The sequence below is a fragment of the Hipposideros armiger genome, unplaced genomic scaffold (genome assembly GCF_001890085.2).
Source record: "Hipposideros armiger isolate ML-2016 unplaced genomic scaffold, ASM189008v1 scaffold_407, whole genome shotgun sequence".
In the NCBI taxonomy this organism is placed as follows: Eukaryota; Metazoa; Chordata; class Mammalia; order Chiroptera; family Hipposideridae; genus Hipposideros; species Hipposideros armiger.
The window spans coordinates 698,027-719,714 of record NW_017731757.1 but is presented as its reverse complement, the minus strand read 5'-3'; the positions used below and the strand labels follow the sequence as shown (position 1 = coordinate 719,714).

General features: G+C 33.2%; 1 protein-coding gene across 1 annotated transcript in view; it reads right to left on the bottom strand.

The window, feature by feature from the left end:
• UGGT2 (UDP-glucose glycoprotein glucosyltransferase 2) overlaps positions 1-21,688 on the bottom strand; it is a 163,700-nt gene that overhangs the window by 57,288 nt on the left and 84,724 nt on the right. Inside the window, exons 21-25 of the mRNA XM_019663849.1 lie at positions 18,550-18,756; positions 16,917-17,048; positions 11,117-11,241; positions 5,514-5,609; positions 2,390-2,492 (exon numbers count right to left, since the gene is read on the bottom strand). Coding sequence (XP_019519394.1) covers positions 2,390-2,492; positions 5,514-5,609; positions 11,117-11,241; positions 16,917-17,048; positions 18,550-18,756 — 663 coding nt within the window. The remainder of the gene's footprint in view (positions 1-2,389; positions 2,493-5,513; positions 5,610-11,116; positions 11,242-16,916; positions 17,049-18,549; positions 18,757-21,688) is intronic.

Sequence of the window (21,688 nt, the reverse complement as noted above, 5' to 3'; positions counted from 1 at the left end):
TCGGCCGGCCCTGACTTTCTTTCATAGTATAAATTTCCTTAGTATTAAAGAACTAGTAAAATAATCATTAGAACCTTGACCTGCCAATGCAAAGTGTTAACCTCAAAACAATGGCAAGGGTGCCCTGAGACTTTGGAATTTCACTGACATTCCAAAAGGTACAGGAAGTTCTTGGCTACATACAGATGACATACTCAATTTTCTTTCCATGTCCCTGGAGCACACGAAGTAGGAGAATTATTAATTTTGATACTCCCCACCTCTAAATAAGCAACAAGTCAGTGGGGATTTGAAAGATATTAGAAAAGAAGGGATGAGGTAAAGGGAGAAGGAAAAAACAGATATATGGAGCAGAAAAAAATGCAGGCTTGAGGAGGAATTAGATTTAAGAGCTCTGAGTTTCAAGTCTCATTCTATCACTCCTCATATTTGCTACACTGGAGGTCTCTAAGACACGGTTTCTCTTAAGTGTTAAATGACACACTATTTCGTCCTATGCTTTATAAGCATAAGTTTACAGCATAAATTTTCTTTGTAGTAAGAAAAAGTAAGTATGTGAAGTACTGTGTTGCTCAGAAATAAAGTATGCTATCATTACCAATGATGTAAACTGTAATGCAATTCCATATTTTGAACTTCTGTATAATCCTATATTTCTTATTTCTACATTCTACTTTTGCATAAAAGCTTCAGAAGCAAGCAATGTTTTTTTTCTGAATAGACTCTCCATAGGAATAAAGAATTCATATACTAAGAAGAAAGTTTGTCCTAGTTATAATAAATAGGTAGAATGCCAAAGGCTCTCCAAAGTTATTTGTCCACATTAATACTCCTATAACAGAGATCTACAATCCCCTTTCCAATACGATTTGGTAGGGCCAACTAATTTCTGAGAAAAATAGCATTTTGAAATTTGATTGACTACACACCAGCATGACACAGCTTGATCAGTTACATCTTTCACCAGTCTTTATATCTAATTACTTTTGCCTGTTTCCAAAAGTGAAGCCAACTGTCAAAGGACAAAAAGTTTCCACTTTTGAGAATTGTTTTCAATGTGTCTTAAAAAAAAATTTGAGTAACTTCAAATAGGAGTACACAAAGATTTTGAAGATCCCTAGAAAAAATATATAGCCTTCCAATACTAGCTTGTTTCAATTTAACTACTGAAAGCTGAATCACAACTTGAATCTTTACATTTTTCAAATGATAAGCCACATAATATCCTTTCAAAATCTGCTACCGGTCTCCTAATATTTACTACCCCTTACTTTCTTAGTGAAAGAATTTTCAGGTTTTTGCAGTGTCTCCATCCTCCTTGGTGACCAGGTGTAGTCAGGCGACTGGCTACATTCTGGTAAGATGGGGCTGCGTGGAATATGTCCTTGCTTTGGGGTTGTGCCCCTGATCTCCCCCTTCCTGCTGGCAGTAGCAGACATGGTGTTAGGAGCTTGACAAATGATTTTAGACCACTAGACAGAAGCTGCTTCATGAGGATGGCTGAACAACCAGCAAGGAGGTGGCTGAGCCCTCATCACTATGGAGCTGCCTTAGCAACTGCGGGCAGCTTATACCTGGACTGTGAGATGAGGGAAGTAAAACTGAGTCCCGAAGGTACTGTTACTTTCACCTCTGTTACAGTGACCAAAACTATTAAATGCAACCTTCATATTCCTCTTCCCTTAGCTTCACCTGTTTGAATAATGTTACTTATTATACTTTAAACGTCAATTAATTAAGCTTAGGCTTCAGCTTTTCCAGAAGCCATTCTTCACACGTGGAGACAGGGAGACCCCCATATTAGTTAGCTTGGGCTGCCATAACAAAATACCACAGATGGGGTGGCTTAAACAACAGAAATTTATTTATTTTACATCAAAGTGCTAGCTGACTTGGTTTATGGTGAGGGCTCTCTTCCTGGCTTGTAGGCAGCTGCCATGTTGCGGTGCACTCTCATAACCTCTTCTGTGTGCAGGTGAGAAGAGAAAGAGGTCCCTCTTTCTTGCTTCCTCTTCTTATAAGGCTATCAATACTATTATGTTAGGGCCCAACATGTAAGATCTCATTTAACCTTAATTACTTCCTAAAGGCCCTATTTCAAAATACAGTCACACTGGGCTTTAGGGCTCCAACATATGAACTTTGGGGTGGGGGCAACAATTAAGTCTATAGCAACACATAACCTTGGAGCTGCCACAACACCCTGTGCACAGTTTTACCATTTCATTTTATACATTTAAATATGACAATATATTTCAAACATTGTATGGAATAAAGAATCAAGAGCACAAAGTTTAATTATACTTGAAAACAGACTCAAAAATATTAATTATAAATTTTAAAAAAGTACGATATAAATTATATAAAATTTATGATAAAAATATCTTACAATCAATAGCTGTGCCATCTTTTGTGCTTCTCTTGTCAATGGATCAACAATAGCAATAACATCAAAGAACATATCATTCTCTTGAGGATTTATCTTTATAATGCTAGAAAAATAGAAAATATATAAGGTGAAAATGATCAATTAAGTTTATTCAATTACCTAATTAGTCTTAGCTATATACATTGTTGTAAATTGCTTTCTCACTAGATTAAAAAAATCCTGGTTGTTTACAGAAGAAAATGCAAATTTAAAACTCTAATGTCTGTGTTCAATAAATTAGAAGTGTCATGAATTAGAGAAAGTGAAAGTAAGCTTTGCTGATCGATTTTAAAAAACTCTTCAAAGGGGAGGGGGAATAGAAGAGGATAAAGAAGGTCAAATATATGGTGATGGAAGGAGAACTAACTCGGGGTGGTGAGCACACAATGTGATATATAGATGATGTATTATAGAATTGTACACTTGAAACCTCTGTAACTTTACTAACCATTGTCACCCCAATAAATTTAATTAAAAAAAGAACAATACTATTATAGTGAAAACTGACACTTTTAAGCCCCCAAATTCTCATGGAGCACATGATGTAAAAAATAAAGCCAAGATGCTTTTGTGTTAATTGGATACATTTTTTCATATTTGAGAAGGATTAAATTAACTATTCAGTACTTTTATTAAATTTAGTATTAAACCCCTCCCAAAATATTATAACAGATAAGTTCAGGGAAAAAAAACAAACAAACCAGACTTATCATACTTTATTTTGACCCCAACTATACTCTCCACACCTCCTCCCTTCTGTCATTTCTGTTTTTTCTTTCATTGATCTAAGATAAAAGATGGACTAATTTTTAAAGAAAATTTTAGAAAATAATTAAAAGCACAGAAAAGGCCAGTGGGAGATAATCAGGCTTATGTTTAATATAATTAAAAGTTAAAAGTATATATTTAACTAAAAGTTGAGAATATTCCAGCTGAATTAGTCTTAACACTGTAATAATATAGGAAATCAGTTTTTTTGAGATGTATAAATTAAATATTTTAAATATTTACAAAAAGATTACCAAATCAAAATGTACAGCTGTAAAGTTATAGGGATATAGGTCTTCTTTAGTATGGAAAGACTATAAATATTTGACTTTTTGCATTAAAATGATTAATTTCTTAGCAATTCAATAAAAGCTAATGTAAAAGTCACTTCAAATATGGGTCCTCCCAACACAGAAAAATGAAGGACATTTTATTTTACAGGCAGTTGGTATGATTTACTTATGTTAAAATAGGAATGGCAGAGTCAGAAAACAGAATCTGTTGGATAATTACTGCTGGAAATAAGAGCTAGAAATCAATGTTTTAAATTAGAGAGACCATCTACAATGGTTAATTCCTTTAGTTGTCTTGGTGAAAATTTTACAAATTACTGTCATACTTATAGCACTACCCAAAACTGATAGCTTTCTGTATGCTTTATAGAAAGTTATAGCTAAAGTAGTCATCTATTTTAGGTTTTTTCCCTCAGACTACTGACAATTCTGTGCGGTTGTATGAATCAGAATTCTATTCCCCAGAAATAAACAGAAAAAAATTGAGGAATTGCAAACCACTATCACAAAGTCACACTATATCCGTCCCTCTATATAAAATAAGGCAGTAGGCTTAAAAGCAGCAGGACACATTCACTGATGTGAAAGGTAAAGAAAGCAGAGACTAAACTAACAATAAACTATCAAGATCAAATGTTTCAGACATTTAATGCGGGAGTAAATAGTTCCAAACATATCGAATGTTCTCAGTATAATATAATTTAAAGGAACACTATAGTAACTAATATTTACAATGATAGCTTTTAATAATTTGTCTTAAGTTATTTCAGCGCATAGTATTTAAGAAATAAAAAAATTTTGTAAAAAGAATTCCATTGGATGTGCTTTAAATACCTAAAAGAACTGAGTCACAGTTAAAAAAAAAAAAAGAAAAAGAAAACTTCACTCCCAACAGGCTAGATAATTTCTCTTTAGAAAGTAATTTTTCCTGAAAATAACAATACTATACATGTATGAAGACATCTCAAAAGATACTTTCTAGAGCTAAAGAATTTAGTACACACAAGCAACATTAGATCGCATCTACCATAACATCAGAAAATGTACAAGTATCAGCCATTTTAAGTTTATGTTAAAGTAATTTGTCTCAATTTAGTTTTATAGGAGTAGTGATTTAAAAAGATCATATAATAAAACATGTCTATAGTTACATAATGTCTACTTGATTTTTTCTCCAATTTCTAAATGGTCTTTAATTAAAAACGACAAGGAAGGCTCCCTTTTGGGGACACAGATAATTATATATATGTAGACTGAGCTTAATGAATTTTATTTCAAGTTTCAAAATGAAATTATAACTTAGTTTACTATTCTAAAAGACTATTTCTCTGATAGCTGTCTTCAGAAACTTAATTTAATGAAATAATAAATTTTTAATAAAAAAATGTTCCATGGATAAATAACTTACTCAATTGCTTAATTAGCCAAAAATAAACTTTTTTTTAACTACACGTCTCATAACAGTTAATATGTTGATGAGCACTGAAAATCTGTCCCCTTCAAGGATGTAGTGTTCTCTAAACTTACTTGATCAGAGAACAGTTTTTCCCTCAGAATATATCTGTCAACATCTCAGAGTAGTGTTTCATAGAACACATTTTGGGACATGCTGCTGTATATGTCTACATTTTATTAACCAGAATTCTTTAGTAACTGAGTTTTCTGCATTGAGAATATGAAGATATAATTATTTATAATGATTATATCAAGTTATTTATAATGATTTATGCTGCAAAAATTCCAAATGATCTTGAGCATGAAAGAATGATAATACAAATCATACTTGGTATAACTTACTTGAAAGTTCATATCATATATATATATATATATATATATATATCATCCTTTATTAATTAGAATATATAATTAACTGGAATTTCTTATCCTGATCTTGTCAAACACATTTATTCTCAAATGTAGAACTTTTATTTCTCCTTAAATTTTGCTATATTATGAATACAAATGGGAACCATAATTGAGTACAGGATGCAGTGACAGAAAAACACATACTATTACATTCTTACCTATGATTCTCTTTAAGAAATGTGACATCATACCGCGTTCCACGTTTAGGCAAAGAGGAAACAAGGGCATCAACTTTCATAACAAGGTCACTCATGCTAGGTAAACAAGATAAACAATGTATGAATTTTTCATGAAGACAAAGGTCCATATTTCATGTCACAATTAATGTCCTGAGAAAGGGGAATTTAATTCAAAATACCTCCAACAAACTTTATATAAATGATTTTTCTTCCAAATTTTCCAGTAAGTAGAATTTGTCAATTTAAAGATGACTTGCTTTTAAAATCATCCTAATATTTCTTATCATTGATATAATCTTTAAACACTTATAAGTAGTATTCTCAACAGAGTCTATAAGAATATGGTGAATCATTCAATTCAGTATTTGCTGAGTCCAAGCAGTGGGGCCCACATGGCAAAGAAAGAAAGGCAAAAGAAACAAAAAGTAAATAACAGGATATTTACTTTCAAAGAATTTTTAATATAGTTACGAAGCCCAGATTTTTATGGTTTTAAATAAGTTTGAAAAGTAATTACGATTTCACAAAATACCTAGATTAAATATAACCAAATTTGAAAATCCATGATAGGGTAAATATATTATATGTTCAATGACATGCTGGAAAATATTGGCTGAACTTTACAGAAGGCTTCCTTTAAAAAAAAAAAGTAAAAGAAAAAGAGAAAAGATAGGCACTTCCATTTTATAAATAAAGAAATTTAGATTCAGAATGATTAAGAATCTTGCAATCTCTCTCTCTAGATCACCTTTTACTGGAGTACGAGTGCTGAAATGTAGCACTTTATATTAAAAATAGGTTACTATTCATAATACCTACCATATCTTTCACAAATCATTGCATTTAATGGCTATTTAATAAACATATATGCATATTAAATGAATTAATCACAATCATAATATCTATTCCTAAACTCTCACAAAGGTATTTATTTATCAGCTACATAATCTCCAATATGTAAAATTGTAGGCACAATGTAAGAAATATTTATGGTCAAACATGCTCCCCATGCTTCTTAAACTGGGACAACTGCTTACGTCCTACCTATGTACTGAGGTGAGATAAGCAGGAAATGAGAAAAGGAAAACCTTTGAGGTCCCAAACAACCTTTTCTTAAATTTTCTGCTGAATTTTCAGCTACCCAATTTTGACCCAAAAGAGTCAATTTGTCTCTTTTTTTAAAAAAGATTTTTATTGGGAAATTAGGGGAGGGGAACAGCGCTGGGGAATTGGGGGAAGGGGAACAGACAAGTTGCTGTCCTTTTGTTCTTCAGTCTAGTTGTGGAGGATGTTGCTTCACTGGCCCATGTTGGTATTGTGATCATTGTGTTTTTCCTGGCTGAGGCAGATGGGTCACCGGCCTCTGGATGGTTGCTCACAGCAGCCCTTGGCAGCTCATACTGGCTACCAGCCACTCACGGCGGCTGCCGGCCGCTCATGGTAGCTCATGGCAGGCCACTGCAGCAGGGGCTGCAGCCTATGCCGTCGCCGGCGACTCACAGCAGCCCAGCTCCAGGTTGAGCTGTTGTTCAACATCTTAGCTGTAGAGGGCAGTGTCACTGGCCCTCATATGTGAGATCCGAACCGGGGTCCTCTGGCGTCCCAAGCCAGCTCTTAACCAACGCGCCACTTGGCCCGCCCAATTTGTCTCTCTTTTGGAAAAGTATTTTGAACTAAAGAGGTGAAAGGGCACTAGAAACTGCTTGAGCGCTGGAGACATCTCTAAGAACAGAGTAAGTTGTAATCACTCCATTAGAGAACAAGATTTTATGTGCCCCTTGGGATAATGGTTCTAAAGATTCTGTTTTTGGCATTCAGAGTTCTGCCTTCCTAGTTAAATAACTCTAGGAAAGGAAAATAAGGATGCATACCATTAATGTATGTCCAGATTTAAGTGAATATGAATTTATTCTAATTACAACACAACTTATTTAGCATTATTTCTGTACATGCAACAACTTAAGACAATTAGAGGGGATGTTGTTATAGTTTAATGGTACTGATTTTTGGTGATGCTTTTGGTTTGAAATGCAGCTTTAAAGTGGCTAAAATTGCTTCCTGAGCCTACTTAAAACTATAATTATATATTTTACCAAACAAGGTTAAAATATTAGCTTTGAAATGTTAACACTATATTTATATATTTCAACAAATAATTACTGAATTAAGCTTTTCAACATATACTAGTCCTAAATTATTTAATTATAAAATTATATTTTTTGCTATTTAAAGTTTTCTTTTATTACACTTGAAAACAACTATGGATATTATCTCTTCACTGCAGAAAAGCCATTATTTTACTACTTTACAAACATAATTTTCTTTTGACATTTTTCCTAAATGATGAATTTTTTAAAAATATCATTGCCTAAATGATAAAGTAATGACATCAGTTTCATCTGAATCAGAACTCTGTATTCAAGAGAAAGGATCAGAACTTTAGTTCTGGAAAGATAACCACCTCCAATACCTAGCCATATGCTTTAAGATGCATTGATACAATGAAAGTAAAGAATGGAAAAAGATAAAACAGAAAAATATTAACCAAAAACAATGTTGATGTGGTTTAACTATCAGACTACATCAGACTTTAAGACAAAATCATTATTAGGAAAGGAGTAATTTGTATAACGATGAAAGGAATAATTCATTAGAAAGATAATAATTATGAATGAGGGTATACATGACAATAAATAGCTCAAAATGTTTAAAACAAAAATTGACAAGAGTACAAGAGTTAAATAATAAATCCACAATCCTAGTGGTCGTGTTTAACAAACATCTTTTAGTAACTGACAGATAAAAGTTCAGTATTTCGAAGACCTGAAAAAAAAATATGTTCAACCTAATAAACATACATAAAATCTTCCATGTAATTAGAGAATTTTTAAAAATTAAGCATGAAACAATAAAAAAAATTAACCTTGTCTTATAAAATTAGGAGAAATAAAAACCAAATAACTGATGTTCCTAAGCCATGTTTTCTAATGACTGTTCAGAACAAACTGGAAATCAACTGTGCCATTTAAAACAATTTAAAACACTTTATTCATTTATTATTTCAATAAATATTTGTTGGGTACCTAATAAGATCTAGGCACAATGTTATGCACAGGTGATAAACAAAAATTAAACAGACAAAAAATGTGGTTTTATGAATCCAATATTCTATTTCAAGGTGTTTTTATAAATAAAAAAACAATTAAAAAGTCAAAATAGAAATTTGAAAATATTAGCACTGAATCATAATGAACTATTTATAAATCAAAACTTATGTTATACAGCTGTTTATAGAGAAATTTTAAACCTGTAATTTAAGGGTATGTAAGGAAAAATGTGATATTAATAAGCTAGGAATCCAACTTGAGAAGTTTATAAAAAAGATCAGATTAAAAAGAAATAATAAAGAACTAAAATTGATAAAAAAAAATAATAATTGAGAGCCTGTCAGGTCCTAAATCTACGTATATGAGAAGAACAGTAAAACACGTATATTCCTCACTAAATTGAGCAAACTAAAATAAGAGAAAGGCCAACATGAGATATTTAAAAACTGAAAGTTAAGGAATAAAGCCCTTATAATTCACAAATAACATGAGTTCTAATATTAGACAAAATGTTACAAAAAATAAGAAGAGTCCAGCAAGGAAGATTAATATGGAAGTTTAATACTGGTCCTGTAATTTAGCAAAAAAAAAAAAAAAAGAAAAGAAAATGTAATATAAAATCCACCATTTACAAAGTGAGTGAAAGTATAAAATACTAGGAAAAAACCTAAAAAAATATGTGTACAACTTCATGGAAAAAAAATTGAAGCTTCACTGAAGGACCTAAAAAAGGAACACTAAGTAAGTGTGATTATCTATCTACCAACCTACATGTTCACATACATATATATATATACTTATATATAAATTATACACTATATATCAGTTATATATTATTGATATTATAAATATACATGTACATTTATATTGCTACATATAAATAATGTATGTATATATTTAATGGATAGACAATTCAATATTATATAAAGATGATAATTCCTTAAACTAACCTATAAATCAAAAAAAATTCCCGAAAAATTCCAGGAGGGCTTTTGGTAGAAATTGTTATAGTGGTCTTAATCATACTTACACTGAAACTCAAATAGCAAAAAATAGTGATGACAATTTTGAAGAAGAGGCAAAAGGGGGAATTTTCCCTATCTGATATCAAAATTTATTATAAAGCTCTGATAACTGGAGTGTGAGGTTGTCATGAGGCAATAGACCAGTGGAACAGTATAATCATCCAAGAAGAATTAAAGATATAAACCCAGAAAAAAAAAAGCAAAAATGTAAAACTTCTAGAAGAAAATAGAGTATCTTTATGAAATCAGACTAAGGAAAATTCTAATATATCTTACACACACACACACACACACACACACACACACACACACACTCCCTCACACAGATCAAGGACAAACCACAAAGAAAAAAATCCTGATAATATTTTTATATGTGGTAAAGTTTTACAATAACAGAGTAAATAACCAAGCCACAGACTGAAATATACTCGTTGCACAGACAACTGATAAAAATTAGTATACATAATCATAAACAATCTTTTTATGAATCACTATAGAAGAAAATAACCCAACAGATAACTAAGCAAAAGATATGAACAGGTATTTTACAGAAAAATAACATGAATGAAAATAATCATGTCAGAAAATACTCAACTTTAGAAGTCAAGAAAATACAAATTAAAGCACGATAAAATTTCACATCAAATAGGAAAAATTAACAAGTCAGATAACACCAAGTATTGGTGAGGTTTTGGGGAAACAGAAACTATTATGCATTTCTGGAGGGAGTACTGATTGTTACAACTACTCTAAAGGACAGAATTTAGCAGTATCTGGTAAAGCTAAAGATAAGCATACCCTACAACTCAATAACAACACATCTCTACTCTAAACTCACATTGCACAAGGAGCCATTTAAAGCAGGTTCATTAAGGTACTTCCATAATAGTAAAAAATTAAAGCAAAGTTAACTGTATCTCAGTAATAGATTTTGTATAAATGAACTTCAGAATACTCATAACATGAAATACCAAAAAGGAATTAAAATGAATCAGCTAGCTCAATATGAATGAACGTGGATAAAGCTTCTATGGAAGTAGACTGCAAAAGGGACGTACAGTATAATAACATTTCTCTAAAGAAGTCAAGGAATCTAACACAATAAACACTGATAATACATATTTACATATAAAGCAAAAATAAAAACACAAATTTGGGAGTCATGCACACCACTTTTAGGAAAATGGTTACATCTTGGGGAGGGAGGGGATTGGGATGGGTGGAAAAAACAGAAACAGTAAGATCCAAGGCAAATAAAACAAAATATTAACCTCTGCGGTTTGGTGGTAGTGAGTAAATGGATGTCTTTTATTATTTCCTTATATTTTCTATATTTTTTATTACGTCTTAACTTGAGTATGTGTTTGAAACATTTTCTAATCTTAAAAAGAAATTAGATGGAAAACACCAAACTCTGAAATGAACTGCTCTTATGATTTTAAATACTTACTCCTTTGAGTTGATTGCCATATTTTCAACAATGTCTTCAATTTCTTCTACTAAATCAGTAAATGTTATCTTTTCCAAAATGTAGAAATCTTCTGCATAGAAATTTTCATCTAAAGGTCCTAAAAACTTAAAATAAAAGCAATTACTGTATCTTTTAGAAGAAACCCATGGGAACAGGTATTTTCTCATGAAATAAGTATTTCTTTAAGCAAAAACTGACTAGAGACTAAACAGATGGTGACTATTAATCCCATCATTTGCTAAATCCACTAGGAAAAAAAACGAGAAAAATATTTTTTCCCTTTCATATTACAAATACCATTTGCATAAACACCAAAATCAAAGTGACAAAAAGTAACAAATTATTTCCATTTGAAAGTTTTATAATACTTTCAAACATAATGCTTCCATCTAAAGCTTTTCGTTCTCAGGTAAACTATGAAAGCAATTGTCTATATTTTATAAATCTTTTAATTTCAATTCTATTTTCTATTCATCTATAAATTGTAGTCTATACTATGTAGATATGAATTAATATATAAGGAAGGCATAAGAGCAAAAACCAAGAGTCAAACCACATAATTACTTAATAATGCCAACCAATCTTCACTAGCTGATGTTGTATAAATGTTTTGGAGCTCAGTAAGGTCATGTAGGTTAGCTTTAAACCAGTAAGTACAGAGTGGGAGGCTGCCGACTTGCCACTTAGCTAATTTCTCAGGATGGCTAGTCTATCACAACCACCACCCACTCCACTACCATTAACATTTTCTGAGGAAGTCAATATATGCAATCATCATAATATTATGAACACAAACGCTGGTGTAGAAGAAGGTGGGCTTGAGGTAGTCCCATGTATTCAACAATCCTACTTAATGACAACCAACCAGAAAATCTGTCAACCAGAATATTTTTTCTTAGTAAAAAGACCAGAATGAAATGGTTGCATATATTCTCACTTCCCCTTCATCTGCTTCTGCAACTAATAATTTATAAAAATTAATGAAATGTAGTGCTTGAATCTTATTTGCGCATATCATAGATGACATCGTATCACAGGTGAAGATGGAATGTTGGCATTGTAGCTAAACAAATATCATGTTCTACTTTAAACATAAAACATGGCTCTTAAAAATGAAAAAAAATGGGCATTATAAAACTAAAAGTACACATATAAACATTTATCGCCTTAAGATTTGATATTATTTTTAAGGTAACTTTGAAAGCTCTTTCAATATTATACTTTTGGACTATGAATAGGAGAGCCCTGGAAAATAGCTGAACTTTATCTATATCACCTCTAGTGACTCGAGAAGTTTTGTTAATAGCTCAGAATGAGGAAATAAATATTTTCTTAAGGAATTAACAAGATGGTTACTTACTGATTAAATTCACCTCACCAGAGAACAGACTTTATTTCACCTATGTAAGTCCAGCATCAAATATTATAGGTTGGGAAAAAATGATTCTTCTGTTTCAGTGGAATATAATATTAATACTACAAAGTAACTTAAACAGTATAAAATCACATTATGTCCAAGTTGGGAAAAGGAACATTTAACTTGAAAATCATGTAATGGTACAATAAAACTATCTCATGCTTAAATCTTCTTTACAACATTTTGGAGATGTGATTTTTCATGTATATACAGAAAAACTGCTGTAACAGAAATGCATTACCTCCTAACAGCTCATTAAAATTTTTGAAAACTCTGTTACAATGTTCATCCACATACTGAGGTAAAAATCTCTCTCCATCCATGGTAGTTTGACCAACTGGCCTTGATTCTATACTGATTCTCAAGGAGTGTAACACAAATCAAGTCTATAAATGTCCTCACTGTTTTCCATGGCAGCCTTCAAATATTTAAAGAGAAAACAGGAGTTAATATTTACTAAAATTTCCTCTGTGTCTGGGGCGGTTCTATGTGCTCTACATATAAAAGTATATTTAACCTGACAACTCTGTAAACCAGATTATTACCATTCCCATTGTACAAATGAAGAAACCAAGTCTCATAGGGGTCATATAATTAATGATGCAACTGGACTTTGAATCCAGATTTGTCTGGCTACAAAAGAAAAAAAAAAAGGCCTTGCTTATTTCCCTGCTCTACTACCTTATGTTTTTCAGCAATTTGTAAATATTGCTGAAAAATTAATAATAGCAATAGCATTATTTAGGGTTTTATTTGATATTAAAATATATAAACTTCATTCTTCAGCATGCAGTAAGAAAGTATTATTGTTGGTTGCCAGATGGGAGGGCAGTTGTGGGGCTGGGTAACAAAGTGAAGGGATTAAGAAGTACAAATTGGAGGGGCCAGTCGGTTGGCTCAGTTGGTTAAGAGCTTGCTCAAGAGTGTGAGCTCTGAGCAACAGTGGTTCGAGTCCTGGCCCGAGCTGAGCTGCTGCTGAGCTGCCAACAGGTGGCAGGATGGCTCAGCTTAAAAAAAAAAAAGTACAAATTGGCAGTTATGAAATACTCATGGGGATGTAAAATTCTGCATAGGAAATACAGTGGATAATAATACTGTAATAGCTATATATGGTGTTGGGTGGGTACTAGGTTTATTGGGGAGATCACTTCATAAGTTATATAAATGTCTAACCGTGCTGTATACCTGAAACTAATAGTATATTGAATGTCAACTGTAACTGAAAAACAAAAAAATAAAAATTAAAAATAGTATCATTGTTCCACAGTTTTGATCATGCATAAACAGTTTTAACTTTGATTATGTTTAAATTGAAATGTAAACGTTTGGACAGGTTCAGTATGAACATTGATTCTACAATGTCAGAATTATTTCAAACATTAAATTCTTTGATTCAGAATTGGTAACTACCTGCTACAATTGCTGTGATTAATGTGCTTTATAGCATTACTCTGAGACAGAATAAAAGCTAAGTATTACATTAAAGCTCATAAACCATGACACTTATTTTTGGATACATATTTTTCTATTCAAACCACAGTTGTACAAATAAAAGGATAAGCAAAATTATAATTTTCTATTAATCAATACAAAAAGTCAACATAATTTCACATAATACCACCTCCAGCCCCAACCTTTCCCCTGAATTCAAGTCGTATGTTCAATTGCCAACTCAAAAAGCCTACGTGGAGGTCCAGAACTGAGCAATGAACTTTCAATACAAGTATGTCCAGAACTAAATTCTGTCTTTCCCTTTCCACTCTTCCTGAACCCCCAATCTCACTGAACCCCTGCTTGTCCTGCAGTCTTCCTCATCTACATACATGGCAATTCCATTCTGCTAGTTAGATAGTTCCACATTCCATATCAGGTCTGCCAGGAGTTCCTGTTCATTCTTTCTCCAAAATACATCCCACATCTACTTTTCACTACTTGCCCTATAGCCATTCTGGTCCAAGCCATCATCATCTCTCACTTGCACTCCTGCACTATCTTCTTACAGATTTCCTCACCTGCTGTAGTCTATTCTCAATGTAACAGACACTAGAGATTCAAATGAAACACAGGTTGGATCATGTCAACCCTCTCTGTCTGGAACTATGAGCTTCATAACTCATGCAGAGTAAACTGCCTATGAGACCCTACTGATCTGGTCCCCAGAGACTTCTCTGAGCTTCTCTTCTGATTCTCTGTGCCACTTGGTTATTCCTAGAACACACAGACATGACCATTTCAGAACCTTGGTACTCACTGTTCCCTCTACCCAGAGCATTCCTCTTCCAGGTATTCGACATGGCTTACTCCCTCACCTCCTGTCCAAATGACATCTTATCTGTAAGGATGCTATTAACCCACCAAAATGTAAACTCCATGTTTATTGAAAACATGTTTGTTCACTACTGTACTTTCCAAATCTAGGAGAACGTTTGGTTCACAGCAGGTGAGAAATAAATATCTGAATACTTCATCAATTTCAAGGAAAATGAGAACAGTTCTAGGAGAAATAAGTTGAACATAACTCTAATATTTGTTATTACTAATATTGATAACAATATATGAATTATATTAAACAATGACAAAGAAAATGCAGGGTAGCTTCTCCATAATTAAAAGACAAGGTACTAGACACAGCCGGTATAATTTTTTTCTCTTATTTCTTAAAATGCCTGACAGAGTCATATACTTTAAAACTGTTCTAAAAAGCTGTATTTCCTCCCAGAGCAATTGTTAGAGAGAAAGAGCAATGCCATTTCTGGGTTTTCACATAGCTATGAAAATACTTTATATTACTGTAATAATAAATGGCAACCACTGTCACCAATTTGTAAAACATCACTGTACACAGACGAACCTGAGTCTAACTACCTTTAGGAGATAATACAATTAGTCAGCTCAAAAACTGTTACAGTGAAGCAGATATATTTGACCTGTGGAAGCTTCAGGGAGTGGGTCTCCCATTATTCTCCAACTCCTATTATTTATAGATTCAGATAAGAAAAAATAAATAACCTTAGTTTTAAGGGAACAATGGCATGGGAATAAAATATGCAGGTAAACAGAGCTCATAAAAATGTAGAAAACAAAGAAAATATTAAGGGTGTATTAGAGCTTTGAAGATGATTTAGATATATGTAATTTGACAGTTCAAGCAGAGATGTGTCAAAAACAATGCATTAGTTGATTTTTTTTCTTTTTCCCTGTCTGTTATTTTTTTATTATTATTAGTTTTAGGTGTACAAAACAATGTAATAGACATTTACACCCCTCACAAAGGATAACCCCACCCCTAATCTACTACCCCTCTGACATCGTATATAGCTGTTACAATTCCATTGACTCTATTCCTTATGCTGTACTCCACATCCTGTGACTATATATATATATATATATATATATATATATATATATATATATTAAATTAGAGTTGACATTCAATATTATTCAGCTTCAGGTGTACAGTGAAGTGGTCAGGCATCTACACCGTCCATGAAGTGGTCTCCCTAATAAGACAAGTGCCCATCGGACACCCTACAAAATCTTTGCAACATTATTGATTATATTCCCCAAACTGTCTTTCATTTCTTAATAAATCTAAGCATCAGATTCAATTTTTTTAAAACTTAAATCATTCCTGAGAAATAAAACCAGGCTATCATATCCAAAAATATTAATAAGTAGATATTATCCCCTAATTTTTGTGTCTATAAAAGTGTTTGTGATGTACTAAGAGAAAAAAGTGTGATATAAAAATATAAAATTATATATATATATATATACAATTACTATTATGTATTTAAAAAAATAGCTCTGTAGTGTAGAAAAAAGGGTTATAAGGTAAAACAAACTATTAATAAATTTTATTAGGATGGTGGGAATAAGTGATTTTTCTCCTATAGATTTTTAAAAGCTATATTTATAAATACTTTTATATTTCAATACAAAAGTATCATGCTGTTATTAAACAACCAATTGCAGAGAAAGCTACAAGAAGATTAAGATGCCACAATGTACTCTCTACACTTACTCTAAAGGTGGTTCTCAATCACAATGTTGTAATGTGTGCTAAGTTGTTTATCTTAATACTTATACTAAAACCAAATAAAAGTTATCCCCACAAGAACATTCTTCCTTATGCGCATTCAACGTTCTCATCAACGGGGGAAGGGATAAAGTAACAGGTACTGTGCCATAAACCAAACCTCTCAGCGCCCAATTTACTGAAGCTGAGACCTATCTGCTGTGTCTAGCATATAAGCGCCCTCCTCTGCGTGTGTTTTGTCAGGTGTGTTGTGACAGAAAAAGGTCTGAGACCCCTGTATCACATATCACTGAAAAAAGTGAGCAACTGCTTTTCCTACTTACTTTCCCATTGCTGACAATACCGATTTCTCCAGGATGCAATTTAAGTACATCTTGACAGAACATCTGGTGAGTTAGAAAAATATTCACTCCAACAGTATTATATTTCTTCTCAAAAGCATTCTTATCCATCCCCTAAAGCATGAGAATGAAACAAATAAGAAAACAGTAAATATATTATGTTCTTAATGAAGCCTATTTTAATATATTAGTGTAAAATACAAATTATACTAAATTATGATTTGAAGAAGTACTACTTTCTTCTGAAACCCCCTATTCTCCACCCCACCCTCACTTCTGAGGCATCTCATCCAGTTTCATAGCTTGAAATTATATAATATCGATGACCCTCAAATTGACTCTCAAAAAAAAAAAAGACAACCCTCCATTGATTTCTACACCCATTTACTCAATTGTCAATTCAACATTTCCACTTGAATGTCCAACAGGCATCTCCAACTTAACACGTACAAAACAGCCCTTGACCCCGGGTGTTCAAAGCTTCTCTTCATCTAGACTTCCCATCTCAAAAAAAGACACCACTATTAAGTCTAGCTGTTTAAGCCAAAATCCTAGGATATTATCTTCACATGTCATATACAATTGATCAGCTAATCCTGTTGACCACAGTTATAACAAATATTATGTGTCAATCATTTTACTACATTCACCACTACTATCTAGTCCAAGAAACCATTACTTCTTGCATATTTGATGGCAATGGCATGCTACTTGTTCATCCTATTTCCACTCTGCTACCAATGATCAAATCTTCACATGGCATCCAAAGTCATCTTCAAGATTCCTCAGTTACTTCCCATTATACTAAAAAAAAAAAACATTCAATTCCTTACCAGGGCCTATAAGTGCTTGAAATTTCTGGGGTTGTTTCTGACCTCACATCCTTGTAGTCTCCACATCATTCTCTGTATTTTGGTCATAATGATCTCTGCCTATACCTCAAACCTGTCAAGACTGTGTCAGGCCTTCAGGCTTGCTCTGTTCCAGCCTGATACATTCTCCTCACAGGCTCTCTCATTTCATTCAGAGCTCTGCTCGAGCAGCAGCTCTTTAGAAATACCTTCCCTGACCACTCCAGCTAGAAGAGCATTCCTCAGACCATCTACCTTCGCATGTTTCTTTCTTCTTTCAATACCACTTACTTTGTCTTTCTCTTTACCATGTAAGCTCCACAAGAGCAGGGACTCTATCTGCCTTGTTCACAAGTATATCTCCACTGTCTGGCAGACAATAATTTTTTTTTTAATGAATTAGTGAATCTTTCATCCAGGAGATCATCTTCTATCTTTGAAATTCCCTTGTACTGGACTCCTTCAGTGAAATACCCGAGGGTTACAACTCCCAATTCTTCACTTAAGTACATATTCTAACTAGAAGGATATCAACTTTAAGAACCATGAAGTAGCAGCTGAAATATATGAAATTTGATTTATTAAATGCCTCTATGCAAAATCCTATCGTTTAACATCTATCTTTTCCCATTCAAAGGAATATTTATCCCAAAATGATTATATTTGTTAACTGGTATTTCTCAGTAACATACTTCCAAGCACATTGACTCACACTTTCGAAATATGCAACACATACTTATTATTTCAAACAAACAGCTACTGACCTTAGTAAGGAATGTTTTAATTTTATCTCCAGAGTAAATAGCTGTAGCAGTTTCTTCCTTTGCCAGTGTACTGAGAAAGTTTCTCAAAGAGCTGTTTTTCTGTGTAAGAAAAGCTGCCAAAATTCCTCTAGAAATAGCTGTGTTCTCTTCATTTATTTTTGATGTAGGATTATAAATAACTCCCAACCGACTACGAAAACTTGTTTTCTGCAAAACACATTTATAGGTGAAAAAGATCTGTATCTTACATATCTTTTTACAGTTGAATTTTTTTTCTTTCCAATCCAGTTTACTTTACCATACAACATCTTTCACTGTCAAAGTCTATGTTGACTGTATTGAATGTGGTTTATAACTGAAATAGCCTAAAAACAATCATTTTAGTAACTCTAATTGCTTCACCTCTTTGCATAACAATTATTTTATATTGCAATACTTTAACTTCTTGTGTATTTATGTGTGTGAAGTAACACACATAAAAAACACAGAACAAAAATGTAGAGCTCAGCGAATTAGCCCATAAAATTATCACCCATGTCAAGAAACAGGGCATTGTCAGAGACCTCTCTCATATCCCCTGACAAATCCTACACCCTCCCACTTTTCTAAACAGAACCACCATCCTGTCATTTATGGTAATAACACTCTTGCTTTTTTTTATAGTTTATCACCTAAGCTTGCATCACTAAACATTTCATTCTTTTTCAACTTCATATAAACGTAATCATATAGTATGTATGAGGTGTGATCAAACAATATGGTGAATGTTTAAATAAAAAATCTATTACAGTAAAAGACACATTGCCATTAATCCCCTTCAAAATACTCGCTCACTTCTAACTCACTTATCCAATCATTATTCCACTTTCTGAAGCAGTTCTGCAAGTCCTCTTTCGTGAGTGTCTTTAGTTGCATTGTTGTGGCTGCCTCGATGTCCTGAATCGATTCAAAACATTTACCTTTCATGGTCATTTTGACTTTGGGGAAGAGCCAGAAGTCACATGGTGCCAGATCTGCTGAATAAGGTGGATGAGGACACACCATGTTTTCATTTGACAGAAATTGCTGTACCAGAAGCGATGTGTGACACGGAGCATTGTCATGATGGAGGATGAAGTAAAGACACTCACAAAAGAGGACTTCCAGATCTGCTTCAGAAAGTGGCAAGAACAGTGGGATAAGTGTGTTCGAAGCCAAGGGGAGTATTTTGAGGAGCATTAATGACAATGTGTCTTTTACTGTAATAATTTTTTTTAATTTAAACATTCACCGTATTGTTTGATCACAACTTGTATTCTTTTGTACTCTCTTTACACTCCACATAATGGTTGAAATTCATCAATATTGGTTTGTGTAGCTGCAGTTACTTTTTTTTTGGTGCTGTACAGAAGTCCGTGGTATGAATATACTCTTTTATCCATTCTACTGATATTGGACATTTGATTTTTTTTGTTTGATGCTCTACAAACAGAATATGAATATCTCCAACTTTAGAAGATGCTAACCAGTTTTTCAAAATAGTTGGACTAGTTTTCAATCCCATCAGCAACATGAGGGTTTCATTATCTCACTAACTTTTTAATGTAAGTCATTCTGGTGGATATGTAAGGACATCTCATCAGGGTTTAATTCACTCTTTCTTATCACTAATGATATTAAGCATCCTTTAACATGTTCATTGGCTTCTTCACTGATTTGCCCATTCAACCTTTGCCAGTATTTTTTGGAGATAATTATCTTTTTCTTACTGACTTATAAGGGTTTGCATTCTAAGACTTGAGTGTTTTGTTGGTTATATGCATGCAGATAACTTCTGCCATTCTGTGGCTTGCCTTTTTATTCTCTTGGTGTCTTCCAACAAAAAAATAGTCCTTAATTTTAATATAGCTAAGTTTATTGGTATATTAATTCATGGCTACTGGGTGTTCTGTTTTAGAAATCTTTCCCTAAAGTTATAAAGTGTAACATATGCACGAGTCTGTTTCTGGGTTCTGTATTCTTTTTCCAGTGCTCTATTTTTCTATCCTTGTGCTACTATGAAATTCTCTTCAATTATATAGCTTTATAAAAGATCTTCATATCTAGCAGAGCAATTATTCCACTTTCCTCTTCTTTAAGAGTAACTCAGTTATTCTTGGTCCTTTGAATCGCTATATAAATTTGAGAATAAACTTAACAATTTCCATACAAAATGTTGAGATTCATATTGGAATTTCACTGAAGCTATACATCAGTCCTGGGAGAACTAACATCTTTACAGTATTGAGTCTTTCCATTCATGAATATGGTCTATTTCTTCATTCATGTAGAACTTCTGAATTTTCTCTCAATAATATTTTATTGTGTAAAAGTCTTAAGTACATTTTGTTATATTTATTCCTAGTACGTGGTATTTTTGATACTATTATAAGTGGTATGTTTATTTAAAATGCATTCTTGTTTGTTGTAATTCTCAGAATTAATTCTTGTATACTGCCTTGTTTATTCAGCAACCTGGTTAAAATAAAAAAATAATTCTAGGGCCGGCCGAGTGGCGCGATGGTTAAGAACTGGCTTGGGATGCCAGAGAGCCCCGGTTCGGATCCCACATATGAGGGCCAGTGACACTGCCCTCCACAGCTAAGATGCTGAACAACAGCTCAACCTGGAGCTGGGTTGCCATGAGTCGCTGGCGACGGCATAGGCTGCAGCCCCTGTGGCAGTGGGTTGCCAAGGGCTACCGTGTGTAGCCAGCAGCCAGCGTGAGCGGCCAGCAGCCGCAGTGAGCAGCCGTCCAGAAGCCGGCGACTGATCTGCCTCGCCCGGGAAGAGCGCAATGATGGTGCCAACTTGGGCCAGTGAAGCAACGTCCTCCACAACTAGACTGAAGAACAAAAAACGACAGCAACTTGTCTGTTCCCCCTCCCCAATTCCCCAGCTCTGTTCCCATCCCCCCAATTCCCCAATAAAAATCTTTAAAAAAATAATAATAATTCTAATAATTTATGTGTATATGTATATGTATTTTTCTGTATAAACAATTTGGAAAAATGATAATTTAAAATTTTCCTTTTTGGTTTTTTTACTGTTTGTTTAGACCATTCTTTACTTGTTTAGGATTTTTTTTTTAAAGATTTTATTGCGGAATTGGGGAAGGGGA